Source organism: Podarcis gaigeae (assembly GCF_964106915.1).
Source record: "Podarcis gaigeae genome assembly, chromosome: W".
NCBI classification, from domain to species: domain Eukaryota; kingdom Metazoa; phylum Chordata; class Lepidosauria; order Squamata; family Lacertidae; genus Podarcis; species Podarcis gaigeae.
This window is the reverse complement of record NC_139695.1, coordinates 8448794-8466247: the sequence shown is the minus strand read 5'-3', so window position 1 is coordinate 8466247 and position 17454 is coordinate 8448794. Positions and strand designations below refer to the sequence as shown.

Sequence of the window (17454 nt, the reverse complement as noted above, 5' to 3'; positions counted from 1 at the left end):
AACCCCTGCCGAGCCGGCTCCCTCCGGAGCACGGAGGGAGCCCGCCATTCGGCGATGGCGCCAACCCGGAAGCCTGCAAACAAATATCAATACAAAAGCAGTGTTAATATTTATAGATGCGGAGAAGGCCTTTGATAACATCTCATGGAAGTTTATGAAGAAAAATTTGGAAGGGATGGGAGTGGGACGGGGGTTTGAGAATGGGATAGAGGCAATTTATTCGGAACAAAAGGCTAAATTGATAGTGAACAATGTGGTGACGGAAGAGTTCAAAATTGAAAAAGGAACACGACAAGGTTGCCCTATCTCCCCTTTGTTATTTATTTCGGTCCTAGAGGTGCTCTTGAATATGATTAGAGGAGACCAATTGGTGGAAGGAATTCAGGTCAGAGCGAAACAGTATAAACTTAAAGCATTTGCAGATGACCTAGTTTTGACCCTACAGGAGCCAGAGTCTAGTACGAAAAGGGTATTACAATTGATTCAGGAGTTTGGTCGGGTGGCGGGATTTAAACTGAACAAGCAGAAAACCAAGGTTTTGGAAAAAAACTTGACACCTTTAGAATCAGAAAGGTTTCAGAAAGAGACAGAGTTAAATGTGGTTAAAAAAGTAAGATACCTAGGGGTAAATATAACAGCGAAGAATATGAGTTAAGGATAACTATGAAAAGTGCTGGTCTGAAATTAAAAGGGATTTAGAAGTTTGGTCAAGATTGAAACTTTCCTTGTCAGGACGAATTGCTGTTATAAAGATGAATGTATTGCCAAAGATGCTGTTTTTGTTTCAGACTTTACAGATTGTGGACAAAATGGAGTGTTTTGGGAGGTGGCAAAGAGATATCTCCAAATTTGTCTGGCAGGGCAAAAAGCCCAGAATCAAGTTTAAGATACTAACTGATGCTAAAGAAAGAGGGGGCTTTGCCCTGCCAGACTTAAAGCTGTACTATGAATCAGCAGCTTTCTGCTGGTTGAAAGATTGGCTGCTTCTTGAAAACACTGATGTTTTAGATTTGGAAGGTGGCTTTTGCTCCCACTGCAATGTTGTAATCTAAATAAGCACATCTTCCTACAAGTGAATAGTAGCCACCTATCTGGGGGGAAATAAAGTGGTATGCTGAGAGACATTGTTACAGTGGAGAGCAAATCTGTGTTCCACAATCCGAGCATCCAGAGAGAAACCAGATGGCAGCTTTTTTTTTACTGTGTCCACAGAACTCAATGAAAGCCAACCAATGGTTTTGCAGTTGCTTTCCATGGACATTTTGCAACCAAGCACAGAATTTCTTGAACCTCGGAAACGCTTCTGATTTCTGCTTGAGCATGAACACATGAATGTACCAGGAAAAAGCATCAATCAATACCATGAAGTACTTTGCAAGTGGACCAACAAGGTCTGCGTGGACAGTCTGGTAGGCTTTAGATGCCCACCTGCCAGAAACCTTGCCCTATTGAACTGTGTGTCATCATGATAGCCTTGCCCGGTTGTGAGTTGTGAAGGCCGCTTCCTGCAAGGCCCTTTCCACCTGGCCTGGGGGGCAGGGCCCAGACACCAGCTCTACTAAAGAGGCTCCTGGTGAGACCAGAGGGACTTCGCTCGGCCTGACAAGAAACCCAAACTATTGGATTCTTTTGTCCCATCTTTTTGTGCCTGCTAAACAGCCGTGTCATGCTTATGATCATATTTTATTCTCTTGGGAATTCTGCTGTTTTAAATGTGCATTTTATATTTGACTTTACTAAGTAATGTTTTTTTTGGGGGGGTGGTTAAGTTTTTTGTTTTGTTTTTGTTAACTTTGTGTTAAATATGTATTCTGTAGTTGAATTCCTTTGTAATGTTTTATTCTGAAATCTTTAATATTTCAGTTTTTTGTTAACTATGTTGCTTTAACTGTATACTCTATATTTGACATTCTTCAGATTGTTTTATTTATGTTTTAATATGCTGTAAACTGCTTTGAGATTTTTCTTGAAAATATAAAGCGCTATAGAAATGAAATAAATAAATAAATAATAATACATCAAAGGGGGAAAAAGAAAAAAATAAGAAAAATACAAAAATAAAAATAATTAAAAACACATAAAGTTTCCATTACTTATTTTTCATTAACTTATTTCCCAGACCTCCCCATACCTCCTTTTTTTGTATTCCAATTCAAATTGTTAGTTCAGCAAATCCTTATCAATAAGTTTTAACCTATTTCTAAACCTTTTCCCCCATATTTTCTTAAAGCATTACAGCTGGAAAGCATTTAATTTCTGTCCGACATCATTCTAACATTCATTAATTTTGCAATATTTCTGTAAATAGTCTTTAAATTTCTTCCAATCTTCTTCCGCCGACTCTTCTCCCTGGTCTCGGATTCTGCCAGTCATTTCTGCCAATCCCATATAGTCCATCACCTTCATCTGCCATTCTTCCAGAGTGGGTAGATCCTGTGTCTTCCAGTACTTTGCAATGAGTATTCTTGCTGCTGCTGTAGCATACATAAAGAAAGTTCTATCCTTCTTTGACACCAACTGGCCGACCATGCCCAGGAGAAAGGCCTCTGGTTTCTTCAGGAAGGTATATTTAAATACCTTTTTCATTTCATTGTAAATCATTTCCCAGAAAGCCTTAATCCTTGGGCACGTCCACCAAAGGTGAAAGAATGTACCTTCATTTTCTTTGCATTTCCAACATTTATTATCGGGCAAATGATAATTTTTTGCAAGCTTGACTGGGGTCATGTACCACCTGTAAATCATTTTCATAATATTCTCTCTTAAGGCATTACATGCCGTAAACTTCATACCTGTGGTCCGTAACTGTTCCCAGTCAGCAAACATAATGTTATGTCTAACATCTTGTGCCCATTTAATCATAGCAGATTTCACCATTTCATCCTGAGTGTTCCATTTCAACAGCAAGTTATACATCTTTGACAAAATCTTAGTTTTAGGTTCTAACAACTCTGTTTCTAATTTTGATTTTTCCACCTGGAAGCCAATTTTCTTGTCCGAATTGTATGCCTCCATTATTTGATAATAATGAAGCCAATCTCGCACTTTGTTTTTTAATTTCTCAAAACTCTGCAGTTTCAATCTATCTTCTTCTTGTTCCAAAATTTCCCAATATTTTGGCCATTTGGCCTCCATATTAAGCTTTTTCTGAACCTTTGCTTCCATTGGTGACAACCACCTTGGGGTTTTATTTTCCAATAAATCCTTATATCTTATCCAAACATTAGAATCATAGAATCATAGAGTTGGAAGAGACCACAAGGGCCATCGAGTCCAACCCCCTGCCAAGCAGGAAACACCATCAGAGCACTCCTGGCATATGGTTGTCAAGCCTCTGCTTAAAGACCTCCAAAGAAGGAGACTCCACCACACTCCTTGGCAGCAAATTCCACTGTCGAACAGCTCTTACTGTCAGGAAGTTCTTCCTAATGTTTAGGTGGAATCTTCTTTCTTGTAGTTTGGATCCATTGCTCCGTGTCCGCTTCTCTGGAGCAGCAGAAAACAACCTTTCTCCTTCCTCTATGTGACATCCTTTTATATATTTGAACATGGCTATCATATCACCCCTTAACCGCCTCTTCTCCAGGCTAAACATGCCCAGCTCCCTTAGCTGTTCCTCATAAGGCATCGTTTCCAGGCCTTTGACCATTTTGGTTGCCCTCCTCTGGACACGTTCCAGTTTGTCAGTGTCCTTCTTGAACTGTGGTGCCCAGAACTGGACACAGTACTCCAGGTGAGGTCTGACCAGAGCAGAATACAGTGGCACTATTACTTCCCTTGATGTAGATGCTATACTCCTATTGATGCAGCCCAGAATTGCATTGGCTTTTTTAGCTGCCGCGTCACACTGTTGGCTCATGTCAAGTTTGTGGTCAACCAAGACTCCTAGATCCTTTTCACATGTACTGCTCTCAAGCCAGGTGTCACCCATCTTGTATTTGTGCCTCTCATTTTTTTTGCCCAAGTGCAATACTTTACATTTCTCCCTGTTAAAATTCATCTTGTTTGTTTTGGCCCAGTTCTCTAATCTGTCAAGGTCGTTTTGAAGTGTGATCCTGTCCTCTGGGGTGTTAGCCACCCCTCCCAGTTTGATGTCATCTGCAAATTTGATCAGGATGCCCCTGAGTCCATCATCCAAGTCGTTGATAAAGATGTTGAATAAGACCAGACCCAAGACAGAACCCTGTGGCACCCCACTAGTCACTCTTCTCCAGGATGAAGAGGAACCATTGATGAACACCCTTTGGGTTCGGTCAGTCAGCCAATTACAAATCCACTGAGTGGTCGCATAGTCAAGACCGCATTTTACCAGCTTCTTTACAAGAATATCATGGGGCACCTTGTCAAATGCCTTGCTGAAATCAAGGTAGGCTACATCCACTGTGTTCCCTTCATCTACCAGGCTTGTAATTCTGTCAAAAAACTAGATCAGGTTAGTCTGACATGACTTATTTTTCAGAAATCCATCCTGACTATTGGTGATCACAGCATTCCTTTCTAGGTGCTCACAGACGGTTTGCTTAATGATCTGCTCCAGAATCTTCCCTGGTATTGATGTCAGACTGACTGGGCGGTAATTATTTGGGTCCTCTGTTTTCCCCTTTTTGAAAATAGGGACAACATTTGCCCTCCTCCAGTCTGCCGGGACTTCGCCTGTTCTCCAGGAATTCTCAAAGATGACTGCCAGTGGTTCTGAGATCACATCTGCCAGTTCTTTTAATACTCTTGGATGCAGTTCATCTGGCCCTGGAGACTTGAATACATCTAGACTAGCCAAGTATTCTTGTACTATCTCCTTAGTTATTCTGGGCTGTGTTTCCTCTGCTGAATCATTTGCTCCAAATTCTTCAGGTCGGGCATTGTTTTCTTTATCGGAGAAGACTGAGGCAAAGAAGGCATTGAGGAGTTCAGCCCTTTCTGTGTCCCCTGTTTGCATTTCACCATCTTCTCCTCTGAGTGACCCCACTGTTTCTTTGTTCTTCCTTTTGCTACGAACATACCCATAAAAGCCTTTTTTGTTGCTTTTAACCTCTCTAGCAAGCCTGAGTTCATTCTGTGCTTTAGCTTTTCTGACTTTGTGTCTACACGTGCTGGCTATTTGTTTGAATTCCTCTTTGGTGGTTTCCCCCTTTTCCATTTTTTGTACACATCCTTTTTTAATCTTAACTCAGTTAAAAGTTCTTTAGATAGCCACCCTGGCTTCTTTAGGCACCTTCCATGTTTCCGTCTCATTGGTATTGCCTGAAGTTGTGCTTTTACTATCTCCCTCTTAACAAACTCCCAGCCATCATGAACTCCCTTTCCTTTTAGTATTACTGTCCATGGGATCTCACCCAGCACTTCCCTAAGTTTTATGAAGTCGGCTTTCTTAAAGTCAAGAAATTGAGTCCTAGTATGCTTGGCTGCTCCTTTCCGCTGTATAGTAAACTTCAGAAGAGCATGATCACTCACGCCTAAAGATCCTTCCACTTCTACCCCACTAACCAGGTCATCAACATTGGTTAGGACCAGATCTAAAATGGCTGTTCCTCTTGTTGCTTCTCCCACTTTCTGGACAATGAAGATGTCTGCAAGGCCAGTGAGGAATCTGTTTGACCTTATACTCTTGGCTGAGTTTGACATCCAACAAATATCCGGGTAATTGAAGTCCCCCATTACTACTATCTCCCTTCCTTTTGCATGCTTGGCCATCTGTTCCAGGAAGGCATCATCTATGTTCTCCGTTTGGCTTGGGGATCTATAGTAAACTCCCACAATGAGGTCCCTGTTATTCTTCTCTCCCTTAATTTTGACCCAAATGCTCTCACTTTGGCTTTGAGGTTCTAAATCTTGGATCTCTTCACAGGTATACACATCCCTAACATATAACGCCACTCCTCCTCCTTTCTTGTCTGGTCTGTTTCTCTGAAATAGATTGTATCCCTCCATTATTACATTCCAATCGTGGGACTTATCCCACCAGGTTTCAGTGGTGCCTATTATGTCATATTTAGTTTGCTGTACCAAGAGCTCAAGCTCATCTTGTTTATTTCCCATGCTTTGCGCATTAGTGTACAGACATTGAAGTCCATTAATCATTCCCCCGTGTCTCTTATTTAAGGATTTTTTCCTCCCACCACTAGGTCTGCGTGCTGTTTGCTCCATTCGGTCTATGACATTTAGATGATCATCTTCATCAATTGATAGACTCCTACCTTCAGGAGCACTGTCTCCCTCCCCCACATTAGTCAGTTTAAAGCCCACCTGATGAGGTTTCTGAGATTTTTTGCAAAAACATTCCTCCCAACCGTTGTGAGGTGCAGCCCATCGCTTGCCAGAAGTCCATCTTCAAGAAACTGCAGTCCGTGATCTAAGAATCCAAACCGTTCCTGTTTACACCATTTGCGAAGCCAGTTGTTCACTTCCACTATTTCCCCCTCTCTCCCTGGGCCACGTCGTTCAACTGGGAGGACAGATGAGATGACAATTTGTGCATTTAATTGCTTCAATTTCCTGCCCAGAGCCTCATAATCTCTTTTGATCTTCTGGAGGCTATTGCTTGCAGTGACATTGGTTCCCACATGAACCAAGAGGAAGGGGTATTTGTCAGTGGGTTTTATGATTCCTTGCAGTCGTTCAGTTACATCTTGGATCTTAGCCACAGGGAGACAGCACACTTCCCGAGACATCTTGTCAGGCCCACAGATCACTGCTTCTGTTCCCCTCAGTAGGGAATCCCCTATCACCACTACACGCCTCCTCTTAGGTCTGGTCGGGGTTCTTCCATGAGCTGTCCGTTCCAAGGTCGCCTGCAAATTCCCTGAGGACTGACTTTGCTGCTCGACTGTAATGAGGGAGAGATCCTCAAATGGAGTCTGCTCTTCGTCTTCCGTGCTAGAGGAGAGGACCTCAAAGCGATTGTGTATTTCTAAACAATCAGAGCGAACCCTGGGCCTCCTACTTCTTTGAGTCACGTTTCTCCATATATCTGGCTCCTGTGTTGGTGAACTAGCCTCCTTCTCAGGGGAGTCCCCTGTCCCCTCCTTGGTGGAGACGGTGTGCTCTGTTGCTTCCAAGAAGAGCTCCAGCTCTCTAATTCTTTGGAGCGTAGCTACACGTTCCTCCAGTTGCTGGACTTTGTCTTTTAAGAGGGCAATCAACATGCAATTGCTGCAGGTAAAGCTGCCTGCAACCTTTGGCAAGATGGCAAATATTTCGCAGGAACTGCAGGCGACTGCAGCTGTTCCCTCACCCTCCATCTTGAGAATGTGTCGTTGGGGGTGACTACAGCAGTCCTCCATCATAAAAAGCGTGAAGACAGGACAAATAAATCTCCCAAAAAAAACCTAGGTCTCCCCCAACAAACGTTTGAGACTAGCTCCCCTAAATCTAAAAGATGGATCAAACTGCGCACGCCACCAGGCGCGCGCTGCTGCCCTGCAAGCTCTGATAAGCTCCTCCCACAGCTAATCACCTACCTCAACAGAAACCCTGCCCCCTCTGACCTTTGCACAGGGAGAGCAGCTAATCAGCCACAAGAAACACACTCAAGAAAGCCCTTTTTGCACCTTCTTCAGCTGCTGCCCTGCAAGCTCTGCTTTCCTGACAATATGGTTTTTAAATGCTTTATGTGCTTTAACCTTGTCGTACCACAAATATGCATGCCATCCAAAAACATTGTTAAAACCTTCTAAGTCCAAAATGTCTGTGTTCTCAAGAAGCAGCCAGTCTTTCAACCAGCAGAATGCTGCTGATTCATAATAAAGTTTGAAGTCTGGCAGGGCAAATCCACCCCTTTCCTTTGCATCAGTTAATATCTTAAATTTTATTCTAGGCTTCTTGCCCTGCCAGACAAATCTAGAAATATCTTTCTGCCACTTCTTGAAACAGTCCATCTTGTCCACAATTTGCAATGTTTGAAACAAAAACAACATTCTAGGCAATACATTCATCTTTATAACTGCAATTTGACCCAACAAGGAAAGCTTCAAGTTTGACCAAATTTCTAAATCTTTTTTCACTTCCGTCCCACATTTTTCATAATTATCTTTAAATAAATTCCCACTTTTAGCTGTCATGTTAATCCCCAGGTATTTCACTTTCTTAACCACAGTCAGACCTGTCTCGTTCTGAAACCTCTCTCTTTCAATCAATGTTAAGTTTTTCTCTAAGACCTTAGTTTTTAACTTGTTCAGTTTAAATCCTGCCACTTGACCAAACTCTTGAATTAGTTCCAAAACCCTTTTAGTACTAGATTCTGGCTCCTGTAACGTCAATACTAAGTCATCTGCAAATGCTCTCAGTTTGTACTGTTTGGCTCCGACCTGTATACCTTTAACCAACCGGTCCCTTCTAATCATATTCAGCAAAACCTCCAGGACCGATATAAAAAGTAGTGGGGAAATTGGGCACCCCCGTCGTGTCCCTTTTTCTATCTTAAATTCTTCTGTTACCACATTATTTACAATTAATTTAGCCTTTTGTTCAGAGTATATTGCACCTATACCATTTTCAAAACTTTGGCCTACCCCCATCCCCTGTAGGTTCTTTTTCATAAAACTCCAAGAGATGTTGTATGTTCTTTCCTTCCACTTCTAAATTTGTAATGGTGTTTAATCTTTGTCTTTTTTTCATTTGCCAAGCCAGCAGTTTCCCACATTTATTCGCTGATTCAAATGTCTTTTGTCTCATTTGTTTAATTTTCCATTCTATTTCCTGATTCATCAATTCCATGTATTGTACTTGATATAATTTTATTTCTCTCAGGATCTCCTGCGACTTTGGTTTTGCTCTCAGTTTCTTCTCCCCTTCTTTTATTTTCTCCAAGATTTTATCTTTTTTCTCATTTTGGCTTCTCTTCTTTATTGCATTCTGTTGTATCAAAAACCCTCTCATAACAGCTTTGCTTGCGTCCCAGATTACTCTTTTTTCAACATTGGTGTTCATGTTTATTTCAAAATAGTCTCTCAAATTTTTGGGGCCTTTTTATACACTTCTTCATCTCTAAATAAGGTGTCATTCATCCTCCATCTAAAGGAACCAGTTGTTATTTGTTTCATCTCCATCCTTACAGCATTATGGTCGGAGCAAGTTTTTGGGCAGATTTCCACTTTCTTTATTTTTGGTGCCATTCCTCTAGTTATCCATATTTGGTCAATTCTAGTCCATGTCATCTTGGCTTCAGAGAAGAAGGTTCCCTCTCTCCCCAGAGGGTTCTTTGTTCTCCAAATGTCAATCAAGTCCATATTGTCAGTCAATTCAAAAAAAGTTTTTGGTAGTCTACCATCTTTGGTGACTACCTGTCTTTGTGCCTTGTCCATGTTTGTAGATACTACTCCGTTCATATCCCCCATCAAAATTAAATTATAGTCCAAATAATCCAGTAAAGTCTCATGCAACTTCTTGAAGAATTCAGATTTCCCCTCATTTGGTGCATAAATTCCTACAATCAAAAATTTCTCTCCTTGAACTTGAATTTCAATTGCCAAAAATCTTCCTTGCTCATCTTTAAAGATTAATTTCGGTAATAATCTCTCCTTTGCATATATCACAACTCCTCTTTTTTTTTACTTTATCAGATGAAATAAATTCTTGTCCCAATCTCTTATTAATAAGTATTTTCCTGTGTAGCCTCATTACATGTGTTTCTTGTAGACAAATCAAGTCCAATTGTTCCTTTTTTAGTATATGAAAAACACTTTTTCTCTTCCGAGGGGAGTTAAGACCATTACAATTCCAACTAAGAAGTTGCAGAGCCAACTTCACTTTACCTCCAACTGCTCCAAGTAACTGTTCTTGTTCTGTTGGTGGTGTCTCTTTCCCTGGACTGTGCAGTCCAAAAGATAAGTTTGCTATATCAAGTATTCCTTTTTCTGGTGCTCTTGGGTCTTCTCCGGATTCCACTTCTTTTTGTGGGTCTTCTTCGTGATCTTTCAAAAATCTGTGTTTGTCGTTAACTGCTTATTTTTATCTTTCTTCCTTTATATTTAAAAGATAGGCCTTGGGGAAATTCCCACCTAAAGAGAATTCCGTTTCTTCTCAACAGGGCAACTAAGTCTCCGTAATTGGTCCTTAAGTCCAGAAGATGTTTTGGAATGTACTTAAAAATCTCCACAGTCGGATCTTCAATTTCCAAAGTTCTTTGATAGTGCAGGTTCAAAATTTTATCTCTCTCCTCTTTTGTTCGGAAGGTGATCAAACAGTCTCTTACTTTATTCCTCCTTTGTCCTTTGCCAAGTCTAAATGCACTCACTATCTTAAATTCTTCCTTCCCTAAATCCTGTTGCCAAAAATCTGTAAATTCCTGTGTAAGAAAGTCAGCCAGATTATCTTTCTCACTTTCTGGTACCGCCCTGATTCTTAAATTTCTTTCTTTGTCTCTTAATTCAATCATAGAAAGTGTCAGGCCATGGTCCTCCAATTTTCTGTATACTGGTGGTATCTTCTCTTGAGTAGCAGTTGCAATTTCCTTTGCTTCTTCAGCTACCTTTCGGGTCGAAGCAGATTCCTGTAATAGTTTTTCGATAGACTGTGTATTGGAGTTCACCTTCTGTCCCAAGTTATTAATACTTGTAGTGTTCAAGTCAATTTTGGCTGATGCTTCAGTTACTTGTTTATTTGTCTCAGCTACTTGCTTAGCTAAATTTTCCAAAGATTCATTGATTTTTCCAAGTGCCTGTGCCAAAACGTCTTCAGACGACATAACTTTTGTTTTAGCCTGTGAAGGTGCAGCCCCTGATGTGCCAGATGCTCCAGATGTCGAAGCCCTTCGCTGGTGTGCAGTATCAGTTCGGTATTGTCTGCCAGACCTCGTAGTCCTGTGCCAACTCTAACTTTCCTCTCTCATTTGCCATAACACTCTCATGAGAATCCAAGGTCGCTCCCACGGCTGAAAAAGATAATAATAATAATAATAATAATAATAATAATAATAATAATAATAATAATAATAATTTATTATTTGTACCCCGCCCATCTCTGGGCGGCTTCTAACAAAGATGAAAGATACACTAAAATATCACATATTAAAAACTTCCCTGAACAGGGCTGCCTTCAGATGTCTTCTGAATGTCAGGTAGATGTTTATCGCTTTGACATCTGATGGGAGGGTGTTCCACAGGGCGGGCGCCACTACCGAGAAGGCCCTCTGCCTGGTTCCCTGTAACTTGGCCTCTCGCAGTGAGGGAACCGCCAGAAGGCCCTCGGAGCTGGACCTCAGCATCCGGGCAGAACGATGGGGGAGGAGACGCTCCTTCAGATATACTGGACCGAAGCCGTTTAGGGCTTTAAAGGTCAGCACCAACACTTTGAATTGTGCTCGGAAACGTACTGGGAGCCAATGTAGGTCTTTCAAGACCGGTGTTATATGGTCTCGGCGGCCGCTCCCAGTCACCAGTCTAGCTGCCGCATTCTGGATTAGTTGTAGTTTCCGGGTCACCTTCAAAGGTAGCCCCACATAGAGCGCATTGCAGTAGTCCAAGCGGGAGATAACCAGAGCATGTACCACTCTGGCGAGACAGTCTGCAGGCAGATAGGGTCTCAGCCTACGTACCAGATGGAGCTGGTAAACAGCTGCCCTGGATACAGATTTGACCTGTGCCTCCATGGACAGCTGTGAGTCCAAAATGACTCCCAGGCTGTGCCCCTGGTCCTTCAAGGGCACAGTTACCCCATTTAGGACCAGGGAATCCTCCACACCTGCCCGCCTCCTGTCCTGTTTTGAAAGGGAATTTTCCTGTAGCCCAGTTGTTGTTGCAACAATGACAGTACTCCTCTAGGGGGACACAGTTGCAGTCCAAAGTTTGCAACTTTCTTGAAACAAATATAGTCCTTTTAAGTCCCCCAACTCCCTTAAAAACAACAGTTTCAATGTAATTCAACGTTACTTTAAAGTCAGGAGAAGTCCGGAAACACTGTAACTCTCTCGCAGAAGTTCTTAAGTTGCCGACAGGCTTTCCACTGGCCGGCTTTTCCTGTCTGGGGGCAGCCCATTCCCAGGTTTTAGGCAGCGGATGTTAACTTTCTTTCCCCCCTTTTCTTGCAGGTATATATTCTCAGCTCTTTTCCCCTCCACTCCTGCAGTCTGGAGGGGCATCATCTTTCTTGATGTTAGGATTTACGTCTTTCTAAAAAGTCTTTCAAAGTTTCCGCTTTACAGTCTCTTTGCTTTGATCTATTTACAAGCAGGGAAGGCGGACTTCCTGTTTGTACCTTCCCGTTTCGGTGTTGAATTTACTCAAATTTTCTCAAATTTTCTCCAATTAGTTCAATGTAAACCTACTCACGGGTAGTTGCTTTTAAGTCCAATTGTCCCAGGAAAAAGTCAACGCTCTCCGATAACAGCTGTGCGGCTTCACTCCGCGGAAGAAGCAGTCGACTCTCAGCACTGCGCCTCACCCCCGTCCTGCTCCGGAGCACTTAAAAGGGTTCCTTGGCAACTTGGGGGGGGGGGCGCAAATGGTGCCCGCCGAGTCCCCACGTTCGCAGGCCTCCCCCGCCTACGATTTTTGAAGGGTCCCCGCTTTGCCGCAGCGGCAAGACCCGATCCTGCGGAGCTGATCCCTCCGAGACTCAGAGGGAATCCACCATTAATCGTGGGCGCTGACCCGGAAAACTTTAATAAATATTCTTGAAAAAAAATTAAAATGAAATAAATAAATAAATAAATAAATAACAATAATGTTCATTGAAATGTCATTGAAATGACGAAGGAGACATAAGGTCTCAGGGACAAAGGTTACAGACAGGATACTGCAGACTGCTGAGACCGCAAAAGGTCAGACAGAGGGAACGATGTTCCAGACAGCCATGACTTTGTCTGTGAGGGGGAGTATGCTACGCACCCCAGGGTCACGCGTGCAGGCAGACTGTGGCTGCCTGCTGGTGGGGAGTGTGCTCCCTCCAGACCCCACTGCCCACTCCGCGATTATCCCTACAGTAGTCAACTGAGTTTTACTGAGAAGAGATGCATCAAAATCAACACAGCCACGTAATTTGTGCCCATCAATTTAAATAGGTCTGCTGTGGAAAGGACTGATGTTGACTACAACCCTGATGTTTTCTGATTATTTTATAGAACGTTTCCCTCAATACCAAAAAATGGAGGCAGAGACAATTTACTGAATTTCAAAACCACCGAAGCTTTATTGAATGGGCACCTCAGCTTTAAGTTCTGGGCACCACAGTTCAAGAAGGACACTGACAAACTGGAACGTGTCCAGAGGAGGGCAACCAAAATGGTCAAAGGCCTGGAAACGATGCCTTATGAGGAATGGCTAAGGGAGCTGGGCATGTTTAGCCTGGAGAAGAGGAGGTTAAGGGGTGATATGATAGCCATGTTCAAATATATAAAAGGATGTCACATAGAGGAGGGAGAAAGGTTGTTTTCTGCTGCTCCAGAGAAGCAGACACGGAGCAATGGATCCAAACTACAAGAAAGAAGATTCCACCTAAACATTAGGAAGAACTTCCTGACAGTAAGAGCTGTTCGACAGTGGAATTTGCTGCCAAGGAGTGTGGTGGAGTCTCCTTCTTTGGAGGTCTTTAAGCAGAGGCTTGACAACCATATGTCAGGAGTGCTCTGATGGTGTTTCCTGCTTGGCAGGGGGTTGGACTCGATGGCCCTTGTGGTCTCTTCCAACTCTATGATTCTATGATTCTATGAATGAACGAATCAATTTATTACAGCCACAAACCAGAATATGGACTTATACAGAGATAGAGAACATGTAGAAGAAGAAGAAGAAGAGTTTGGATTTGATATCCCGCTTTATCACTACCCCAAGATGTCTCAAAGTGGCTAACATTCTCCTCCCCCCCCCCCAACAAACACTCTGTGAGGTGAGTGGGGCTGAGAGACTTCAGAGAAGTGTGACTGGCCCAAGGTCACCCAGCAGCTGCATGTGGAGGAGCGGAGACGCGAACCCGGTTCCCCAGATTACGAGACTACCGCTCTTAACCACTACACCACACTGGCTCTCATATATATGTAGGTTAAAATCAAAATCTATAAGCTAGAACACAGTAAAGAATACAGATGTGAAACTATTAAAATGTGTAGTTTAAGACCTTAACCGCTAATTTAAAATATGCATGTCAATGCTTTATTATAACTAAGACAGGTAAAATAATTATTACTCTTTATAGTATTCATTGCTATGAGGCTTCTTGAAGCAATTCAGAATACAATCAACATTAGCAGAACACTTTCCTTTACAAGGACAACTTAAAAAGCAACAATTTAAAAGCAATAAAAAAGGAATATTGCATAGGAAAGAATTCTAAAACAACAGCAATGATCACAATTAGCAACAACACACAATGAAACAGCAAGCAAAAATTGCCCCTCCATCATCGCTGAGCCTTGAAACTTGTGTCTTCTCCCCATAATCGAAACTGACATCAAGTCTTATGTCATCTGGAAGAGAATGAAGGAGAAGAGAGATGAATTTCTGCCACATTTATTGATTCACCAAATTGACCTGGCCCCCATTCCACCCCATTTACAAGGAGGCTTCCAGGGCTGGGGTTCTATTTATGGATCCTGTCTTTGGTGGCAACGACTCCTTCCAAGCCTGCAGTTTGGCCATCTTTGTGCTGTGGCAGGATTTCACAGCCACATGACCCAGGAGGTCTGCATCAAGCAAGGATGCTGCAGCTACTGAGTGGGCTCTCCTTAGTCTGGAAAGTGCGTCCCATGTCCCCAGGCTGTGGGTGTTACCTTCTTTGGGGCAGAAGTGAGCCAGCTCCAGAGGGACGAGAGCATGCTGTAGAGAAAAGAAAAGACTGCACTGGATCAGATGACTGATCTGATCCTAAACCCTCCCCCCCCCCCCAATAATGGATGCAAGAGAACATGGAAGCAGACCCAAGCCAGGGAAGACTTGCTTCCATCATGGGATGAGTGAGTTCTATTGCCTGGCCCCAAGGTGGAAGTGTAAGATCAAGGAAGAGGGCAGGAAATGTCTCCAGCCTTGTCCGGCATCCCAGGGACACACATTGTGCTGTGCGCCTGATACCAGACTGTGATTCCTCCTGTGGGAATCCTTTCACAAGCCACTCTGGGAGCCTCTTGGGGCTGTTAAAGTGCCAAAGGTGAGAGACTTACCTTCAGGCAACTGAGCCTTCTTGCATAGGACATTAGCCAGCTAATGCCACTGGCTGCCAGTTGCCTCTCCGCTGCAATCACACTTGTTGTGTAACCTCTCAGTTCCTGTGGGAGGAAAGGGGACCTCAGAATCAGGAGGCTGGTCTGGGGAAAACAGGCAGACCACTGTGAAGCCGTTTACACTCTCAGAGAGAGATCCGTTTCTGTTCTAAAATGGCAATGTCCTCCAGCCCCAAATTGTAGCTCTGCATCCAAGGCCCTCCTTTGGCTGTCTGGGCAAGTGGGCCTTTGCTGGCTGGTCCATGTGGCCAGCTTGCCTTACAAGAGGGGAAGGGCCCAAGAGGTGCACTGCTAGGTGGCGGCTTCTCCATGAAAGCTTTCTAGGTCCAACAGCCACTGAGGCCATCAAGATACTTACATTCATCAGCAAGTTCAGGGTCTTAGTGCTTGGGGCCTCCCAGAGGAGGCCTCCCAGCATCAGAGTATAACGTTCCTCTAACTCCTGCAGGCAATGGCAATGAGGGAGAGGATGCGCCAAGCAGGGGAAAGAGATGCTTAAAGCGTGTGAAGAAGAAACAACAACTACAGAAGTCAAATTTCAAGGCTAACAACTTACCTGCTTGTCGGGCTCAGTTTTGACCTCAATGACTGCCGCAAAGGCTGCATGCACAATCAGGCTGTGGAGCTTCAGTGGTAATTTGGGCTTCATGAGGCTGGAGAGAAGGAGGGAAACCTTTTTAGACTCTGTCTCCTTGGAGTCTTCCTCATATTGGGGGGGCGGGCGGGGGGAGCATCAAATACATGTCATTCTCTTGAACTTCTAGTGAATGCATGTGTTAGTTTAAACCACTTTTGACAATCAAGCAGCGTATAGATTTTACAGGGTAAAAATGAATAAAGGTAAAATTAAAATAAACACACGAGGGCACTGTTTATGCGGCAGTCTACCTGGCACTTGGTTGCAAGCCTCTAGGTCTTAGTTAATCCCACCCCTAAAAGCTGAGCCATTTCGCAGTCATCTCTAGACAATATAGCTTCTATTTTCTCTCTCACATCTCCACTCATCCTGTAAATAGTTGCTGCATGAATAAAGCTTTTTGAACGCAAGAAACCCAAGAAATTGTAAGCAATTCTTCCAATCGAATTCACTGCAGTGGCAAGGTCTGGTAACACCTTTCCACATTCTGCTCCCCCCCCCCCCCCCCCCGCCAGCTCCTCATCAAGCTCAAAAAACCCGGTATACCTCAGTTGGTAAAGGGCTTCCAGTGCCGTAGCAAGGACCAATTCAGGCTGCGTAAAGCACGCAATCCGTCCCATGAGATCCTGATAGAGAACAGAGGGCGGAGGGGGAAAACGTCAGTTCCCTACGGACATCAGGTGGATTCCTCCAACCCCAAACTCAGTGCAGGAATTGGCAATGTAATGCCAAATGCCTGCACAACCCTTCTCTTGGCCAGACCCTGCTAGGCCTTCCTTCTGCCCAGCACCCCCCCCATCCCATCCCCAGCTCTCCTGCCCACCTCACCCCTGGATACCTCATGCAACCTCTCACTCACCGCAATTGCCTTGATGGCCATCTTCTTGGAGTACCTCAACCTGTCCTTTTCTCTCTGGCAGGCCTCCGAGCAAGTGGCCAGCACGCAGGAGAGGAACATCTCATCCTTCTCCAGTTGCTGAAATGGCAAGAGTCAGGCTGTCCGTTCATGGCAGGAGGGCTTCTCTGCATATGAGACCGCCAAAATGGGGGTACAAACAGCACTGGTGGATGGGGGGGTGGGGGTGAGGGATTTCATATGTACTGTGCTGTTTTCTCAAATACTAACCACAGGCGATGCCCAGACCCTGCCAGTCTCTGAACCATCTGCAACAAGAGAAGCAGGAAAGGACATGGGGGCAGGTTAGTTCATTTCTACTTATTTTCCACAGTTGAGGATTAGAGCATTAAGGCCACCCCTCCTTACGCTCCAAAATGAAAAGGATGCATTTGCTCACGTGGGCCCCCAGCAACCCTGGACTTCTGGGGGACTTTGCGGGTCCTCTTCTTCTTGCGGGCTGCCATGTCCCTCAGTCGCCTGAACCTAGAAGAGAAGGAGAGGGGCAGACCTTGTTGTTGTTGTTGTTATTGTTGTTGTTGTTGTTATACCGCCCTATACCCACAGGTCTCAGTTACAACCAGTGCTTTTTTCTGGGGGGATGCAGGGGTACGCACACCCCGAAACATTTTGTGAATCTTTGCACTTTTGTCCATTTACTGTACTGCATTTTTCCCCCCCGATTTGAACTATAAAATGGTGATTTTCTTGAGTCAAAATGAGAGTACCCCAAACATTTTTAATAGAAAAAAAGCACTGGTTACAACATAAAAATCG

The 17454-nt window shown here is 43.7% G+C and overlaps 1 protein-coding gene across 1 annotated transcript in view; it reads right to left on the bottom strand.

Moving 5' to 3' along the window:
• Window positions 1-4181: 4181 nt before the first annotated feature.
• The window catches only part of LOC310835959 (uncharacterized protein), a 156794-nt gene continuing 143521 nt past the window's right edge, over window positions 4182-17454 (bottom strand). Inside the window, exon 3 of the mRNA XM_083720929.1 lies at window positions 4182-7203. Coding sequence (XP_083577055.1) covers window positions 6228-7142 — 915 coding nt within the window. The 5' untranslated portion in view covers window positions 7143-7203 and the 3' untranslated portion in view covers window positions 4182-6227. The remainder of the gene's footprint in view (window positions 7204-17454) is intronic.